The sequence below is a fragment of the Lutjanus erythropterus genome, chromosome 9 (genome assembly GCF_056507025.1).
Source record: "Lutjanus erythropterus isolate fLutEry1 chromosome 9, fLutEry1.hap2, whole genome shotgun sequence".
Lineage (NCBI taxonomy): Eukaryota > Metazoa > Chordata > Actinopteri > Lutjaniformes > Lutjanidae > Lutjanus > Lutjanus erythropterus.
The window spans coordinates 17645178-17665661 of record NC_139325.1 but is presented as its reverse complement, the minus strand read 5'-3'; the positions used below and the strand labels follow the sequence as shown (position 1 = coordinate 17665661).

The 20484-nt window shown below is 39.9% G+C and overlaps 1 protein-coding gene across 6 annotated transcripts in view; it reads left to right on the top strand.

Annotated features, from left to right (window-relative positions):
* LOC146321230 (protein MTSS 1-like) overlaps positions 1 to 20484 on the top strand; it is a 58531-nt gene that overhangs the window by 3617 nt on the left and 34430 nt on the right. For all 6 annotated transcript variants that reach the window (XM_084726293.1, XM_084726288.1, XM_084726292.1 and 3 more), the window contains exon 3: positions 5435 to 5508. In XM_084726293.1, coding sequence (XP_084582419.1) covers positions 5435 to 5508 — 74 coding nt within the window. The remainder of the gene's footprint in view (positions 1 to 5434; positions 5509 to 20484) is intronic.

The window sequence follows — 20484 nt, the reverse complement described above, 5'->3', positions numbered from 1 at the left end:
GATGTCCTGTGGTCTAAATTATTCTTTGATTAACAATGCATGGCAGTTCTCCAGCCATTTAAGTGTCCACGTGACCTGAGACAGACTAATACTGACAGTTGTATAAAGGCTCAGGGACTTAACAATACTTTCCAGGGGCCACTCAGTGTCCCATTCTTCCATTTACTCAGTATTAAGACTGATTAATGGTGATATGTTATTCAAGTGTCTCCATCATTCAGGGGTTAAATATGTGACCCTGCCATGCTAACACTCAGGGGAGTATTTGTGGCATTGTTGCTAATGACTGGTTGTTTGGCAGTCGGATGTCTGTATGTGTGTGTGGACACTGGGCAGTGATGAAAGAACACATCTACCAGTTATTGTACTGGTGAAAAGGTGAGCTGAACTTACAGTATGTCAGTGAAATCATATTATCCATCTGTAATAGGTTAGTGGCAGCTTGATGATGGAGATGCTTTTGAAAAGCTTGCCTTCTGCCCAGTATATTAATATGTTATCATGACTGATCATTGACCCACACTTGACCTAATAGTTTTATAACATTCCCTATACTGCGTCTTCTGTTCTATCAGGATTAGGCAGTTGAAGCTCCCAAAAAGATCAGTTCCTCCTTTACGGGATGAGTTGAGTGTCATTCATAGGAAGACAACCATGTTTCAGTATTTCAGAGAAGCTTTTGCCCGATTAAGCTCGGCCTCCACCCGCTCCAGGCTGCAGTGGTTGTGGCATATGGCTGGCTGTAACGATGCCCCTCTTGGTGGAGCACTAATAAGAGTGTGCTATCTGGGTTTGGTTGTGGTGACCTACAAATAAAGCTTTTTCTGTCTACTTTAAAGCCTGTCTCCAGCCGCTACAAATTTGGCCAAACTGGCTCTTTCGACTACAGCATAACCCCCCACCCAAGGACCCCTGTAATCTGTTTGGGGACTGGGCTACATGGAAGGACCCACATACACACAGTAAAACACAAACACACCCACCTTCCCTCTTTGGCCTGGATAAGTGACTAGCCAGCAGTGGTAGCGGCATATGTCTGGGTGTATAATGACGTCCTAAAGCAGGCTACTCTGTAATTTAGACCCTCTGCTCCCCTCTCACAAAGCAACTAGGAAATCAACCAATTACAGCGTTGGGGCTGTTCTGTCATTTTTCTGGTCCAAATATGGTGTTTTTTTTTCCTGACCACTCTGGTTTTAAGCAGCCATCACTCACACACATATACATATACACACACACACGTACATGCATGCGCACAGAACAGAGCTTTGAAGAAAGAGGGCAGAGCGGAATATAGGTTAGCTGATTTCTAATCACAGTCCTCTTTTAACTTGTCAGTATTTGGTCTGTTTGGTGGATCATGGTTGGTACAGCTGTGTCTTATACACGGGCCTCCCTCTTTCTAGTCTAAAGTTAATTTTGAGAAGAAACAGACCACCTCAAAACTCCAAATTCATCTTATGAGCTATATGGTTATAAAACCTATTGGAGCTCAAGAAGGAGACAGTATATGGCAAGGAGAAGGAGACAGTATATGGACAAACAGATTAATAGATGGATGGGTAGATCAACAGACAGGTAGGGTTTAGGGATTTAGGGTTGTTCTAATGCCAGTATCAGAAATACCTCTGATACTGCCTAAAATGCGGCATCAGGTATCAGCAAGCTCAGCTAAGTCTATGCGCCAATCTGATACCACGTAATGTATTAACCCTGAAACGGGATCATGCTACATGGCAAATTGCATTGCAAAGTCTGCGTCATACTAGCCAGCTACCGCGCGGTCTCTGTAAATCCATGTGAGGAGGGGGAGTAATTCCGTGGATTGGGTATTTCTCAGTCGGAGTTTCTCCAGGAGTTTCTGGTGTTTTAGCAGAGCCACAGCTGGTGCTTCAAACCTGACTGTCTGACTGGTCAATGGTACCATGAGTACCAGTTTATATTGTACACAATCTATGTTATTGAACTGCGAATACTGCCACTGTTATTACAATCTTTTTTTTGTGGGGATCTGCCACAAAAGCGGCAACAGACTTTTTGAGTTATATATCTTTTGTGAAATTTTCTTTTTTCTGAAATGGATATGACTTAACTGATGTTTTTAACACAATGATACCATCTCTGTTACAATTCTGGGTATTTTGTGTCATTGTTAAACACAGCCTATTTCTATGATTTAGATTTACTACAATCGCATTCCAGTTTCTGTTGAACTAAGAATAGATGGGGGCAGCGGTGCTGAATGTATCATTGTCAGAAAAAGCACTCTGCTGTACTACACACCAGGGTCTATGGGGAGTTTAGATTGGCTTGGCCAAGGCCTTGTGGAATAGATATGTTAAAGTCGTTTGTCTTGACTCCAAGGCTGGGGCGTTTGCACATTTTAAGGCCAATAGTAGCAGTCAGGTCAGTGTTGGAGTGCTGTGCAGAGCTGAAGGCTCTGCTTGTTTATTCTTCCTGCCACTGCCTGACTTGAGGCTTTTTGGCTTACTGTCAAAAACTGAAATTAAAACCTGATTATTCGGCCTGTGCAATTTAATTCATTTGTTGAGAAGTTACCTCATTTCACTGTCAATTGAGCCAGAAAATAATATGAAAAGATTTCAAACATTTAATTTTTTCTAAGCTGCCTTTTTAACAATACTCCCTGGAAAGTGAAACTACAAGGTTTCCCTCTAATTTTGACTGTTTAAGATGTTCTTTTCAATGTTGTAGTAAAGGAATAACCAGTTTAATAGTTTGTCATTTCTCTTGTAAAAGTGTGGAACAGATTACAGCAGGCGATCACAGCTAATAAAGCTACTAAAAACAGGCCTCAGTTAAAACCATTTCCCACACAAACCTGTTTGGGTTTAATAAGTTAAATGTGACTGAACAAGACTTTGCTGCAATTACATGTAAAATAGGATCCATGGACTAATGTGTACATGGCATAAATTAGTGGAGGCAGATATCAGTTGGAGGTTGCTGTGGTGCCCGCACTGGGCTTTAAATAGAAAGGAATCTGTGTGTGCCTGCGCGTATGTTTCTTTTTCCATTTGCAGGACACACCCTTAGATTTTCTGGTCAGCTCTGCAACAACACAGCACTTATTAGCCAATATTACATTAAGCTCTTGAGTGATAAGAGAAATTACTGTTCCATCACTGACTCAATGACTTGGCCTGTAAAAAACTTCTTGGATTAGGGTTTTTTATCAGTTCATCAGTTGCATTCTGTTTACCCTCTCTGTCAAGCTTAAAGGAGGCCCCTCTGACTGTAACTTGGTTAAACAACTAACAACTAACTAGGTCTAGAGACAAATGAGATGAGACTGTCCAGATGTTGTACAACTCAAATTTAGGAGCATTCTCTATGAACAGTAAACCTATTTTAAATCTTTCCTTTACTTAAGTCAGTTTTTGACGATACAACACAGTGGTCATGTAGTTTGCACTGGTCTCAAGTGTACCCTAGTGTACACCAGTTTCTTCCCACCTAATAACGTATGCAGTATACTCCACTGAATAGTCATACCATTAACTTACAGTAGGGCTGCACAATTAATTAAAATAAACCTTGTTCTCCAGATGTAAGAAAACATGTTTGTTTGGCACAGACTCCAACAAATGTCACATCATCATGACTTTAATCTTTTTTTTCCTCAGTATAAATTAAAACTGTGATCATCATTCCCACTAATAATGAACCATATTGAAATTACCATGTCTTTCAGAATAATCACAAATATATATATATGTTTTTTTAACCATATTGTGCAGCTCTATTTTACAGTGATAAAAACATACTCAACAAACTCTACTTTATAGAAAAATAGCTGTGTAATGGTTATGTTGGAAAATCAAAGATAAAAGAAAGCACTTTTGTTCAATTTGCAAGTCAAACTTCAGATTCTCCTCCACCAACCTGTATTGAGCTATTGTTTTGCCCAGTTATGAAAGCTGCCTGTGTGCACTGTTCATGGAAATTCCCAGGTTGTGTTATGATGGGTTTGCTCTTGGCCAGTGGAAGATAACAAGTGTTTACAAATTAAGGTACTCAGTGTTCGAACAAACATGCTTTTGTGGCTGAACATGCTTTGGAAAAATTTCCAGACAACTTTGTTTTGTTTCTTTTTTTCAGTATGCATGACTGATAAGTAGTCATATTTCAGTTGGGGAGATAATATATTATACATGCGCACGGGCCTTTTATCGCCATACCTGTGATCTTAATCACGAGACGCTTGTTGTTTCTGAAGTAGGCGAGTCAGTATTTGCCAGATAACCAGTCAGCTGGCCCGCAAATGAGGCAGCCTGTTGGCAGCTTGGTCAGTCAGACAGTCAGACAGGCACTAAGCACTAAGTCGGGATACCAGCAAGATGGTGTCTGTAATGAGTAAAACAGAGAGTAATCTTACACCAAGCTTCCATTTCTTTTTTTTATGACAGACTGGATTTTGCCCTTTCGTCAGTCTGTTTTTCATACACACACACACACACACACGTATATATGTATGTGTATGTGTGTATATATATATTTATATGTACACACACACACACACACACACACACACACACACACACACACGTGTGTATATGTGAGCATGTTTATGTACGTGTGTGTGTGTATATGTTATATACTGCAATTTATAAATACTTGGTTATCTGTTGACATAGAAGCAGGTATGAGTTGTGAACTTGCCACAAGGCCATTTTCCATTTTAGAGCTGAACAGGGTAGATCCCACATTGATCCTTCCATTGACCTGTAAGTGTGGCAAACTCAGCTCCAGAATGGCTCTGCTGAGCCGGACAGATTCCAGCGGTCTCTAAGTAATCACATAGACATTCCTCACACAGCAGGGCACGTTTAAGTTTTAACTTACACACACACTCACAGCACATACAGATGCAATCATGCATACTTTGATTTTCAGATGACCAGAGCTAATGAAAGCTTTGTCATCTAAACTCTAAACCTCACTTGATCAGTTTATGAGTATCCTTGCCAATACTCGTATGTAATTACTGCAGTTGATCAGCCACCTGTCTATAGTCTTTATTTTTGTAAAACATTGTATTATATAGGCAAGTTGTTTACTATCAGTAACGTATGATGTATTTTTTTACTCAGAGTTCCTATACCTTTTTCACGATCAAATTTAAGCACTTTTCAAAGAATTTTCACTGAGCATTTTTGAGCTTTTCCAGCCTTTTACTGCTGTGGTAAATTAAATACATATTTACATATATTCAACACATTTAATCAGATGTTATTGTGCAATAAACAACCAAAATTATGTTTTGTGACACAGAAAAGTGACAAAGTAAAGGAAAACACAACTAAGTTTATATTTTAAAATTTGTCATCTGTCTGAAAGCAGAAACCTGGTTGAGCCAATATCCAACTTAAAATTCAAGCGTAAACCTCTGTCTTCTTCTTCTCTCTCACAGGGCGACGGTAGTTGCTGTGGCTGCTTTCCTGGATGCCTTTCAGAAAGTGGCTGACCTGGCTACCAACTCACGAGGTAGGAATATGCCCACAAATTCAGAGGCCTGAGTGTATGAACAGTTGTCTTCTGCAGTAAACCCATTCGTCATCTCTTAAAGGACTCCCTGTGTTTTTCGGCCTCGATGGACACCTGTAGCACAGTACTGTCAGGGTTAAATCGGTTAACTGTTAAACAGTGTGTGTGTGTCTGGGCACCTATGTGTCAGTGTGTTTGTCTGTGTAGCCCTACTGTGCAAGTCCCGTTTTTCATCCTGCTGTGCTGAGGAGCTCTGTGCAGTTGTTTGCTTTATCGTATAGGTAGTAAATCCATCACTATACTGTTTGAAGCTCTGCTGCTTTGTCTTCGACCTCTACCCCCCCTTTCCCGTGTTTCTTACCCCCACCTCCCACCCCCTACCTAAACTCCACCTCTGCTACATCTGGACTCTCTGGTAAAGTCAACTCTGTGTGTGTATGAGAGGGAAAGAGGGAGAGTGAGAGATCTCATCCCTCCCTAGCTTTGACACCTCCAGCCCTGCTCCATACTATTAATAGGAACTGAGACAGACACACACATTCATCACCTCACTCACTGCAGAGAGAAAGGGGGGGGGGGGGGTGAACGGCAGTGGTAGAGCTAGAGAGAGAGATGGGGGAGTACAGGGAGTCATCATACTCTTTCTGTCTAACACACAGTATAAATGTTTGCAGTGAAGGAGTTAGACTCAGTCAGCTGAGGAGTGTTGCGTCATCTTTCATGTGCTCTTTCATCACTTTCGTCTCCCCATTCTCTACATATTGTGTCCTAGCTTAGCAGTATCACATTACATCCATATCTTTTTTTATGCCCTGTTGCTCAGGCTTCACTGTACACCTGAGCTGTTCAGCATAAAGGCAAGCATGGATAATGAGTTATAATGCATTGCTGCCTGACACGCTGCTATCTGTGTTGCAGGTAGATAACCAGTCCACATGTTAATCACACCAGGGTATTATAATGAGTCTTGATCACCTGCATTACAGAGCACGTTTTCCATTAAGGGTGTAGTTGCATACTGACACATTCCTAAAAGGTTTATATATACTGTATTCTCTTTAAGGTACACTGTGACAGCACCACATATTTTTTTCACCTCTTATGCCAGTAAGCTTTTCATTTTGCTTATCATACTTTGTAAGGGCTTTTTAATGCTTTGACAACATATTATAGCAAGCTTTTGATATGTATAATGTTATCTTCTTATCTGTATTATTCTTTATCTTCAAGTAATGGAAATTAAAATACTCCATAGATTATTTTAGTGCTCATAGCACCCAGCTCAATTCATTCTTTGCACTGGCTCAAATATCTGGAGAAAATTTGTGCTACTGTTTTAATGGAAACATATCATAGATCTAACTACCATCACACATGCATATTGTGAATACACACACCACTTGTCTACCTAATGGCTCTCTGATAGCAGATCAGTCTTTTTTCCACAGTGATTGCAGACTTCTTGATTGGGGCATACTCTACAGAGCTCTGATAGTTGCTGTAATGACCAGCTTGTGTTGGAGAAAGAAAAAGTATTAAGTAATGTTTTTTTTATTTATTTACTCGCTTTTTTAAAGTTTTAATGTATTAAGCAATTCAAGAGCCTCTGACCACATTGCAAGGCACATTAAACAGTTGCTAGAAAGCAGGAAAGTTGATTTGAAATAAAGTTTTTCTCATTACCTCTAAAGTTAACTTTTAATATATTTACTAGCAATATGGTTTTGTGGTGTGCCATGGGTTCTGGCAGTTCAGAGACATGAAAAACTGAATAGATTTTTACATCAGCCCCCATAACAACCCATAAAAACTTGATCTCTGGAGTATAATTTACTGAGGACTCATTTGTCACCAGACCAAACTGTTCTGTTGGAATGTACTGTATCCACAAAGCAGTTGTCATGTTCATGTAATGGACCTTTAGAAGTGCCGGGGGTCTTTCTACTCTAAGATATCAACTTACTGTATTGTTCACCTACAAAGCAGAGGAGCAAAGTACATTTTCTAAAAACATCATAACCTGTGTGCATCTGTGTTTGTGTGTGTCCTTGCTACAGTAGCTTTGATGGTTAAAAAGCATCTGTATGGTTTTGTGTGTAGATCAGATAAAGTGCATCATGCCCATCACAATCATCCTGAGGCTGCAGAGGCCACATTATACATACTGATGATAACTTCTTTCCATCATTCTTTCCCTTTTCCATTCGTCCCCTTGTATGTCTTAGTCCTAACCTGCTTTCTATAGCCATCACCATGGTAGCGGCATGGAAATCAGGTGTTTGTGGATTCGAGGTGTGTGTGTGGCTGTGTGTGTCTTCTCCCTATGACCACACAACAGAGACAGCCAACTGTCAACAACAGTATTCATATATTAATAACACTACTACCAACAATAATAAATATCACCATAGATTTGACGGCGCCCACATTAAAGGTCATTACAGCTCTTAAACAGGAGAACAAGGCTTTCGGCCGCCTTTGTAAATGGTTGTATAGCCTTGCAGATACTGGCAGTGATGGCAGTTCATAAAAATTCAAGGGCTGATCAGTAGACTCAGCAGACTTTGAGATGTGACGGCACTTATGTTTATAGGTGTTTAGATGAAAGTTACTCTGGGGCTCTTTTATCTGTGTTATCACTAAAGCAGCATGATCAGAAGAACACTTTAACAGAAATGAGTGTTTTCAAAACTTGAACCTTGGAGTTCAATTTTGTGTTCACATATGCACCTTTGTTAAAAGATATTTACATGTGAAATGTGCGCACCAAATATTTACTAATGCTTCTAAATCTTTTTTTAAAAATGACCAGTCCATTTTCAGTTCACTCAATTCCCAATATAGATAAAACCTGGAGATGATTAAGTCCTGATTGAACATTCTTTGCAATTATGACACAGGTAGTCCCAAAGCAAGACATGAATTTGACACATTGGTCCTTGATATTTCCAGTCCTAAGTACATGTAGGGACTTCTTTCCCATTTGTAATTCACAGTTTCAATTATATCAAAGACCTCTGTTAAGCCGAGTATACATTAGGCAATTGTGGGCTGTTTCAGATTAAAGATGACTAACGTGAAAGATACATGGCAGTCTTTGGTTGTGGCTCTGAAACAGTAGTCCTCCACTGTGAGAGAGGTTCAAAGATGGACCCTGCAGTATCAGAAATGTAGGATGTCTATCTCACACTGTGACTACATTCATGCTATACTCACCAACAGAAATGTACTCTCTGCTGATGGACGAAAATGGATCATTTCATTAGACACTACAACGTACAAACATATATTTTTATGTATAATATTTTAGCATACTTAGCATACTACAAAAATACACACGTTACCTTGAGCTCTCTTTGCTAAATTGGTGTCCAGATTCGGCCTCTTTTCCCTCGCCATGACCGGGACCAACTTCTCCTCCTTCTCTGCTTCTTTGGACTTTTTTCCATACAGATAAATACCACTATTGCAAGGGCTCGATTGTTGCTCAGCTTCATTATTTACCACTATAGTGACGCAGATGGACTCATGTTGATGACTCATGCTGATGACGTTTTTATTGTATATTGGTGTTGTAGCCTACGTTTCAGTAGGGGTGTTCATCATGCAGTCTGCATACATCAAACTTGATGTTGTACCAAAGGTTATTGAATCCATGTCACACAGTCAATAAACTTCTAATACTGAAACTAAGACTGTTGAAATCTCACAGTCTGTAGGCGTCAGTCTAAACAAAAGAAGGTAATTTTCGTCAGGGGTTCTAAAACTGTCATTGGTTAAATATGTGAAAGGTGGGTTTAAGCTCTTTAAACAAAATGCCGTTTCCAAATATGATTTCATAAAGTTCAGGCTAAAACAAGACACTCAAATAACAAGAAAACAACTTGTGCGCAGATGCTGATCTTTTGTGGGTTTGTCTTCTTTTACTCTGCCTCATGTGTAATAGGTAATAAACCAACCAATAGAAGTAGTTTTTGATTTAAAAATTGTCTTCGAGTTTAAGTGAAAAACCTGTCTCAGCAATATAGCTGAGGGCCTACTTGTTTTATACAAAACACACTGGGGTTGTGAAACAATCTTCCAGTGTCAACATCAGTAAATGCTCATTGCATGAGCTAATCACTGTGGTGTCGTAAAATCCTTCGACTGAGTTTTGGAAATGGTCCAGTGAAAGACTGTAGCTTCTAATAATTATCAGCTGTTGCACGCTATTTGTCTTTCTGCATTTGTTGAAGTGATTCATTTAAACAGATTTATGAGAACCAGATGTATTCATAAAGATGAACAGAGGAGAAAAACCCTGCGAACTCGGGGCCTTGAACACTTTTTTGCATTACGTAGACCAGGTTGAGGACGCTCAATTAGAGCATTAGGGTTAGGAAAGAAATGAGGATTAAGATGCGAGAATTAATTTGTATTACCAAAATAAAAACACAATGACAGATGTGAATATGCTTCTTTTTGTCAAGAATAGAAAAGGTAAAATCCAGCTTACTAGTTTACAGTTGAGTGAAATAAAATAACTGGAATGCCAAGTGGACAAAGTTTGAATAAAAGAAAGAAAGAGCGACTTAAGTCTCCAGACAAAGCCTTTCTTTTCCTCTGTTGTGCTCTGTTATTCAGAGTCTATTGGAGCTCACAGTGGACACAGAAAAGACTGGATCTGCCAGCTTTGGCAGAACACACACGTGTATAACTATGTACAGTATGTAACACACAACTGCAAATAAACAGAGCTATGCAATCGTAGCCACTTAGATGCTCACACACCTCTGTACATTCAGATGTGTTCATGCAAAGACATTTACAGCCACACACACACACACACAGAGACAGAGGATTAGCTGAAACCACCTGTTTCACTGTGCTTTGTTGTGTTCTGGTCAGATTTGGACTTCTTCTATGCACAAAGGGCTCACTTTGCTTTGTTATCTCAGTCTGATGGAGTACATTAAAGTGTGTTTTGGCATGTCCCCAGTGCTTCTTGTTTTTCCTTTTTTTTTCCCCATCTGCCATGTGCATGTCTACATAGTTTTTATTCTATATATGTTGCCTGATAAGTATTTTTAAATGTATATTTTCATACATTCAGTTTTCCTCAAAATGAAACCTTTTTCTGCCTTTTTCCTGATCTTCTTATACCTTTTCCATACCTTTTACTTCCATACGCATGTGCTGGCTTGGCTTGACTTGGTTTGACTCAGTGTGTCAGCCCACAGCGGTGATTTGCATCTCCATTACAACAGATCTACCTGCTTGAAGGTGTGTCTTATTAAGCAGCAAAATCAAGAAATGTTGTTGTCATCAGCACTAATTTAAAATGTCTTCTATCAGGTACAAGCACTTACAACATTAAAATAAAGCAGATACCTGAAAGTACAAACCAAGATGCAGGAGAGAAACTAAACTTCAAACCACAGCGATAGAGTTAGAAGTACTGAGAGCTGAACCAACAGACTTTTAAAAACCTCTGTCTCTTTGCTCTCCTGCACACTCATGAGTTCAGTCTCACCACACACGCTTGTCTGAGGCGGAGAAAGGCGGGGTCATCATAATAGATAAGATGTCACCATAACCTGCTTGGTGTTAGGTCGGGCATACTCTGGCCCCAGTCCACAGACTGCCCATCTCAGGCTTGACTTGGCACAGCTCAGCACACTGTAGGTAGTAATGGAAATGCAAATGGAATGGTTTGACAAAAGCCTAGTCATATCCCTGTGTACAATTGTTTGTTTCCTGTCTTCTTTTGTCTTTGGAGCTTTGTTTTTTATAGTGTGGACAGCTTACCTTTGGCTACTTGCATGTTTTTTTCAAAATGGATCAGACATCTTTTTCAGCACAGTCTAAAACGCTGATTGACTGGCTTTGTCTGTCAGTAGCGAGTTTCACAAGAAAACACGTGGGCACCCTTGTTACACCGGTTAATCATTTAAATATACAATATAGCCTACATTGGCTCCAAACCTCTGAATAACATTTGTGCTGTCAACTTGAGAAACCAATATTGATGTGGCGAAAAATCAGTATCACTTTAATAACTTGCTGAATTTTCAGACTGAACATGTTCAAAGTTGCCTTGCCTGTAGCAATTCTGGTGAAAACGGATTAGTCCTCATCTCTAAGTGCGGTTAAATTATGTTTTTTCTCTTTACACTAATCCACACACTCATTACCTAAGAAACAGAATTCAAAACATAATTTTCTGTCTTTCTTTTTTCAGTTTTCTCTCTTTTTGCAGTCCTTTCTGTTATTGCCTTTTCTTTGACCTTCTTTACTGTCTGTTCCTGTATCTTTCTCACAGTTTGTTCTTTTGTATTTTATATCTATAAACCTTGAACCTGCCCAAAAAGGAGGAAACATGACGTGCACACTGTATCTGTGCACATCTGACACAAACACACATCAGGACACACACATCACGCAACCACGGTAGCTTCTGCCTTAAGGCAGTGTGACGGTGTTTGCACTCCTAGCTCTAATGGTTCTATTTGATTTGAACTCATGTGATCAAACGTTAATGATTAAACACATTCTGAGTCGGACTTGATAGAGGTAGTCAGACATCAGCCCACATGGAACAGTGTCCATGAGACTGACAAATAAGTGTCTGCAACTTTGCTGAAAGGAAAAATGTGGTACAACAGGCAGTTTACAAAGAATCATAAGTTATCTCACAATTCAATTAGATGAGATGCTCATAACAACTCCATAGGCTGCATTTTATTGTAAAATGGAAACAACATAGTCATGTTTTGCATTTACTTTTGATGTTTGACATTTCCTTATCAGGAATTGAGCACATCCATAACAATACCTGAAATCATGGTGCACAGAGTAAGGCTTTTATCAGTGAGGAGAATAAAGACATGTTTTTAGTTTAGAGTTTAAAGTGCACTTGTTGGAATGGGTTAATTAGTCTTAGTTAAACTAAACAAGTTAAATGAGCGGAATGGCTCACATTGATTCACGTCACGTTCTGTCAGTAATCTCCTAACCTCATCATCACCTCCCCCAAAATGTGACTGTACTGCAGTATGTAAAAGTAACCACCAGTTCCAGTGAAGTTGTTTTCTTGCATCAGTGCTCCACCATTAAAAAGAGAAACATGATATATCAAAGATCCAATTATTTTCCCCATCTCTACTAGTTTCGACACATTTGATTTTGGACCCAATGAGTCCAAGTACAGGCAGAAGACAAGTATGTGCTGCATAACCATCAGCTTATTACACAGTGTTGTTAATGATGATTTTTTTCGTTAAATATTGAAGTGGACATGCATGGAAATTTAAAGAATTATTTTTAATGGCAAAAAGACAGACCAATAGCTTTAAAACATGACTCGGTATTTCGTGACCTTCATTTGAGCTCTTTTTTGGGTGTTGGCTGAGACAAAACCAGATCTGATCTGATCTGAACCATATTCCCTCCCTCTGAAACTGAAACTGCACTGGTCATTGGTGAAGAATGAGACAAAGCCCTATTGAATCTGTGAGGAAAGACAGAGAGATAAAGAGAGAAGAACAGAGAAGGCACAAGTATAATACTTTCCCTTGTTTCATCGAGCACCAGTTCATTTTCCATGTAGATCCCCTCTGCCTTGCATCAAATTCTAGTTTTGTCATAGTTTACTTGTTCCTATCATGGGCTTGTGTATGTCTTTTTACGTGTGCCACCGAGTGTCTTTTTTAACTTGTTTGTGTGTGTGAGAGAGAGAGAGAGAGGGAGAGAGAGAGAGAGAGAGAGAGAGAGAGAGAGAGAGAGAGAGAGAGAGAGAGAGAGTTCCTGTGCATGTACAGTACACCAGTGCTACCTCTTTGTGGTATTCCATTCACCGAGTGAGTGTGAGAGTGACAGAGTGGGTGAGTAGTGAGATTTCTTCCGACTCAGCCACGGTGAAACAGCTGACGGCAACCAGGCTGCACAGAGAGAGATGAGGTCACTCCATACAACACGCCAGACAAGAAGAGCAGATGTTAAAAATAACACAGCAATGCAAATCTGATCCTTTCCAAGAATCGCATGTTGTTAGACTAAAAACAGACATGAGTTTTACAAAAAAAAAAATTGTCAAGACTGTTAACTTTGATAAAGTTGAAGACCATTATGACCCACATTTCAGTTACTAGACTTTAGTATGTTACTGGTATGCAGGCAGGGATATGTGCAGAAGACTGCTTAGCATCCTAACGGTCTCATTAGGTTGACATAGAGCAAGTTTGACCAGTTTTGAAACATAATTAGATGGTTTGCTTGCTTCTTCCACTGACCCAGAGTCTGACCTTGAAAACCACTGTCAAAGAGAAAAACAACTAGGACTTGAATTGATTCATGAGAGCTTGTACTCTGAAATGTCATTGAATATGTAGTGCAACTATCAAGAGTGACTTTTGGAATATGTAACGTGTACAAAACATTATGAAGATTGGTAAATTATACATCATATGATATTCACACACACGCAATGCAGAATTTCTCACACCACCCACAGCATAATTTTGTTCATAGTCATGAAAATAACCAACACTGCATCACATGGTGGTTGGCAGCTGTCTAGGACACTGTCTCTGCATGTGGAGTGAGTGTTTGTGTGTACATAATATACAGTCTGTCAGTATGTCACGTACATGTACGTGTGTGTGTGTGTGTGTGTGTGTGTGTGTGTGTGTGTGTGTGTGTGTGTGTGTGTGTGTGTGTGTATTAATCCCAGCAGCTCTGTTAGCGGCTCTAGTATTGAGTCTGTTTGGACACGTCTGACTCTGTGGAGATGAAATAGACACCTGCCACAGATCTGGCATGTAGAGGCTTGCTAGATCTATTTGGACCTAAAATGATTATTAAGTTGTACAAACGTGTTTTTACAGCTGATAATTACTTGAATCCTCGTGTTGCCTATCCAGTTATTCTTGCAGTTATCCAGCCCATATTACTACAATTGTTATGGTGAGATATTGTTTTCATTTGGTATGCAATTAGTAACTTAAAATGTTATTTTGCATGAACAGTAAAAGGGATTTTTGTGGTTTTGCCTTGACATCTGCACAGCACGAGATTAAGTTCATAAGTTATATATATTATAAATTATTATATAAGTTATTCTGTTAACAATTAGCTATTTTAATATATCAAAAAGGCTTTAAAACCTAAGCCTTTGTGTACAGTTATAGCCTGCTGAATGTTCAACATTAATATTGGTTGGAAATGCATTCACATAAATATCTGTTTTCCCAGGTTTACAAGTCAGGCATCTTACTATTCTAATGTAGACGTCTGCTGTTCTATTGTTAAACCTGTATAAATATGATAAACCAGTTCTTACACACGCCCTGTCTGTTTGGCACAGTACCAGCTATTGTTGTGATTTTTGCAGTTCTGTTGTCATGATTACAATAACTGCTGTTATCCAATGTCTGTCCCTTGCACCTGACGATACCCGTTTTCATTTTACATTAATTGCAGAAAGACAGTGGCAGCCACCTTTTTCACTTGGATCAGTGGTTTAAAACAAAACATCAACCAAAACATAAAATTCACATGTATGTTGACTGGAAGCAGCCCAGTATGTCTGAATAAGCTGCAGCCTTTATGAAACTTTAATGATGCTCGGTCTCCCACTGTGACGTAAAGAAGGAGAGCATGGGGGTTATGGAATTTAGATGCTTAAGATGTATTAAAGTACTGGGTGTGATGTTAAAACCCACATCAAAATCTACCATATGAAACGAGCTATATTTTTTTCATTATAGTGTGTAACTGTACACTAGAAATGAACACTCAAATTAGGAGTGGTTTAATGGAAATAATTGATCCAGTAATTAAATCCAGTGCTGATTTCACCATACTAGTATAGTGGTTCAGATGCCCTTGCTATGCTCCATATTTTCCAGTTCCCTTCAACTTGTGACAAAAAAAAGTGTTTGTGCTACATCTTTTTGACCTCTACACGCTGCCTAGCTTCAGCCCATTGTATAACCTCTCCCATTAACATCACTGCCCCCCCTCCTTATGGAATGGCTTAGTTCCACTGAGGCCCTTGTGTGCCTGCAATGAGTTCAGTACCCGAAAATAACTTCCAATTTAGAATACATTTTTACGTCTGAACTATCTGTGGTGTATTTCATATACATTTTAAAGAAGACAGACAAAAATTGTAGATTGAATAATTGTTGCTCATGCTGTGTTGCTGTGCTTAGCAGATATTCAGGGTAAGTGGGGCTGTAAACCCCAGATGTCTCTAAAGATTTACCTTCTACTATTTCCAGTCATCTGCTAATACACTTGGTGCCTCTGCTAATGCAGGACAGAAGCTGTCACAACTGTTATCTGTTATCTATGCCTGTCACTATTACAGACATAGATAACATATTCACTTTTTACTACTCTCTTTACGCTTTCAGCCTTGACAGTCTTGATGCTTTGAGAGTGAGTTAAAGCTACAGCATGCATGGCAAAAATTGAGATGAATTAACATGCACATGAATCTGACAGTTAACGAAATGTGGATATGAAACAGTGGGGTCCATAAAGGATTAGTAATGAGTGTATACATGAACTAGACACTGCAGGTCTCTGTAATCTTGGGGTCTGGATGAGCCTGAGAGGCCCAAATGCTGCACATTAGTAAGGATGTACTTCACCTTGAACATCCACAAGTGATCTCTGTCTCTGTGTGTGTGTGTGTGTGTGTGTGTGTGTGTGTGTGTGTTTGTGTGTGTGTGTGTGTGTGTGTGTGTGTGTGTGTGTGTGTGTGTGAGAGAGAGAGACACAGTGAGAGTGAGAAATCAAGTGTGCTGATCGTCATGTGTGTGCAGGGTTTTGAGCTTGTGGGGACTTACAGGCAAGCACATGCTCCACATCTTCTTGTGTGAATGTGTTACTGTGCATGCCCTGGTTGTTTCTCAATGAGGCCTCTGTTCCCTCGGTCACATCCCTTTTTACTGAGTGACACTGGGCCATATAATTACTGTGAACTAGCACACGTCCAACCTATTTTGATTAAAGTAAAGAGGTGATCCATTTGCATATTCTGAAATAAGTTGACACTCCTTTTGAAATGCTCACAGCAACTCTAGATAATCCGGCAAGTTTAATGTGAATGCAGTTGTACTTACTGACATACTTACTTGGCAGGGTCCAAGACATAAATGATCATGGACACGCTGGCCTTCCAAACCCAACTTGGACTGTACTGAACTCCAGAATTTTGTGAAACAGACTTTAGTCCAGTTCTGTCTGAGCATGCTCTGTATGCTGTGCCATGGACAGACCCCCATACAGCTCCATAAAAAAAATCCTTTCCTCTTTGCCTCTCTCAGTTCATGGCTTGGCCTTTGTTACAGAGCAGCCTTAGATCCTGAACTACCCCACTGTCTCAATGCCCTCTCTGAAAGGGCTCTGTCCTCTTTTTCCAGCTTTAGTCCAAGACCAGCCTGGCTGTATACATTTCTTGTCCTCTGTCCAGCCCAGACCTAGATCCCATCCCCTGGACAAGCTCTGTGCCTCTCAATCCACCCTCTGTTCTCCTCTGTTCACACTGACCCCATCCTGGGAATCTTACAGATCACTGGAACCAGCAATTAAATCAGTTAATGGGTCAAATACACAGACTCACGCATAGACTCACAGACTAGTTCAAGCTTGCACACCCTTGTGCATATAGAGATTCAATCATATAGACTAAAATGCACAAAATGATCTTTGAGTCTGGCAGGCTCACACACAACAGATTCCTCAGGCTGATTTAGTGCTGGTCTTTCTCTCTGCTGTTTGAGAATTTATGGGTCAAACTCTTTTGTCACGTCTCATGGTAGATTCACTTGCCTTGCCATTTAGTTTGCACTATAAAACACATTAACTTGGAAAATACAAAAAAAAAGTGTCTTTGAAAGATTTAGCTGCAGCCATCTGCTTTAATATGAACATCTGTCCATGGACTTTGCAAATTCAGAGTCAGGCTGCAACATGCCCTTGTCATGGAGTTAAGGGACACAAATTTATGAGTATTTGCCTGTGAATCTGTGAAACAAAAAGGATAAGACAGAGGACACTTTCTGTCCTTGGGAGAGGAAGAATGTTTATGTTTTTCAGACACAGAGAAGAGTAGGCCAAACACCTTTGAGTGTGTTTGAGACAAAAAAGGAACAGAAAATCCTCTGTGCACTTGACTATACGTGCATGCAGTGTGTGTCCGCACAAGTGTTTGTGGGTGTTAGCGCTGTTTGCACTCTGTTTTTGTTTAAACATAAACCCGGTTAGACCAGTGAGCTCGGGATTTGGAACATCTGACATGCATGCAAAGGCAAATTCAAAACACATTTCTCTAGAAAATGAGTTTCAGACTTATATCTTTCTGAGGTGGTTTGATAAGCATTTATTAAGCAAGTTGCCAATGTGATACTGATATCTGATGGGAAAAAGCCATGGATGAACTGTAGGTTTACATTAGTTAGTTAATATTTTCAGTGTTCACCACTTAATATGATGTGTTAAAGTAAAAGACCTGGGCTGATAGCATCTGTTCTGTCTGCTGTTCCTGAGGGCAACCAACCTAAGCTGTTCACATATGAACTCCACAAACTATGTTCTGAGAATCAGGTCATGAGGTTGTTGTTCCTTTTGACACATCTAAGACACAACTGGAGATTGTCTGCATCAGACGAGTTCTCTCATGGAAATGCTCTGTATGGTTTAGGCAAGGGGTTACTCCTGCAGTGTATGCAGGAGGAGGAGAAGGACTCATCTGTAACGATGAGTCTTAAAATTAAGTGTGATGGAAGTGGAAATGAGTGATAGAAATGGAGCACAGTGCAACTCCAGTCTAGCTGCCCAGTAGGAGAGACACTAGTTTTTACTGAAGGATTTACTAAAGGTTTGCCTGTGTAAATACGTGTGCAAACTTGATATCACGCACAGACAAATATGCAAGCTGATCTACGAATGATGCGCGCTGAGAAGTGTGTCTTTCAAATGTGGAAGAGAGCACGCACTGTCCATTTAGTATGTTTGCCTTAATGAATATGCAGTTATTTCTCATGTGCTGTTTGGGGAATTTTATTATTATTTTTTTTTTTTTTATTTTCATTCAGTTATCCTTAACATAGAAAAACACCATGATTAACTATAAATGTATTGCACCCTATTTGCAACTTAACGAAACTGAATATTAACAGCCAATGTAAACTAAAGAAGATTAACACTTACCTTTACTATGTCTTCCTATTTCCTTCTTTTCGCCAATATCACATTTTTAACTGGGGTTTTTTTTGGCAGGTTGTGTGCCTCTGCCCCCAGCGCACTCCTGTCTTCCATTGCACTTCTCTCCAATAGTGTCCACCTCCACTCAGCTGTGGGGCTGCTTCAATTAAGAGACCTCACCACTGTCTGTACCCTGTCTTCGATCCCTCTTGCCTTCATAGCGTTTGCACCTATTGTCATTTACACAATTGTTCTTAGTAGATCGCCCACAAAACGCACATCAACCAAACATGCGGTATATTAAAATGCACACACCGTTTAACACTCTTAATTTGGGATCTTTATTTGGGAATCAGGCCCTTAGTGGTCTGCTGGGACTTTATAACTGGATGCACACTTTTACTTTTTCTCACTGTGTGACAACTTCATATCAGAGATGGTGAAGACAAGCAAGGTAAAAAGGACTCATGTAGGCTGGTATTGATTAGTAAATTGTCTATATGAAAATTAAGCGATCATTGAAAGAGTGGAAACCAAAGGGAGAGCAGAAAAGAGTTTGAAGCAGTTACACCTCATGCAATGTCATCAACACACATGCTCACACAGTCACCAACAATAATCTGCTGTATTCATACATGTAGCTCACACGGACTTTGGAAGAGGGAGTTGGCAGGGTTAAGTCCTCGACAAGTGATGTAGACATATCGGTTCACACATACAGCTTCTCCAGGTAATGTCTAGGTAAGTGCAGAGTTGCAGGGCATGAGTGAAAATGGCTTTAGTCTGCTCTATGTCTGAGTTTCCTTCAAGCAAAGAGGTTGCTCTGTGTGTGTGTGTGTGTGTGTGTGTGTGTGTGTGTGTGTGTGTGTGTGTGTGTGTGTGTGTGTGTGTGTGTGTGTGTGTGTGTGTGTGTACACTAATTTGTTTACCTTAAAGAATTGGCCTATGTGTCTCTTTTTTGTGTCTGGCTCACAAATGTATGTGTTGTGGCCATGTGTGCTAATTTTAGCTTTCTCTCTTTTTAAAGTTTACATTGAACACATTAACAGCAGACCACATCCCAGCCGCCAGGCTGTGACCCAACACAGTCTGCTTTTGTTCTATGCTGCCATGCACACACTTATAGACTCACACTAATTTCATAGAGGTGGTTAAGCTTACACTCGGAGTACTGCCCTCCATGGTCCTTGTTAAAGCCCCAAACACGGTATGACTCAGAGGAAGATTAATCTGGGCTATTGAGAACTTGGTGTCTGAAAACTTTGGCTCTAAACCTGCTGATTTTTATTTTGACAAAGACTCTGGCAGTCCCTGCAGTGTCATGTTGCAGCCAGAAAACAGAAATTTAACAAAATTGTTATTTTTTGATATCACATAAGTGCAACGCACGCCAACAGAAGTGTTTTTATTAACTTTTTTTTCCCATTTTCCTTTCGATAGGCATGATTACTTTTCCTAGAAGCAAAGTCATTAGATTGCCTGTCTGCTTTCCTTTGTTCCTTCCCTCTACATATACTGACTCAAGTTTTCATCTTCATTTTTTTTTATTTTATTTCCTCTTTTTCTCCATGCCCTGCTCTCCTCTATACTTTCACCTCCTGTGTGTGTCCAGGGTGTTGAGGCCAGGTGCATTCACAGCCGGTCTGTGACAGCAACACCAAACCATGATCTGTTTATCATCGGGAACTTTCTGCTCATTTGAAACTCTCCTCAAGGACAGAGAGGAAGACTGGAAGATGGAGGGGGGGCGGAGAGAGTGAGAGCTAAATAGCAATGGGAAGT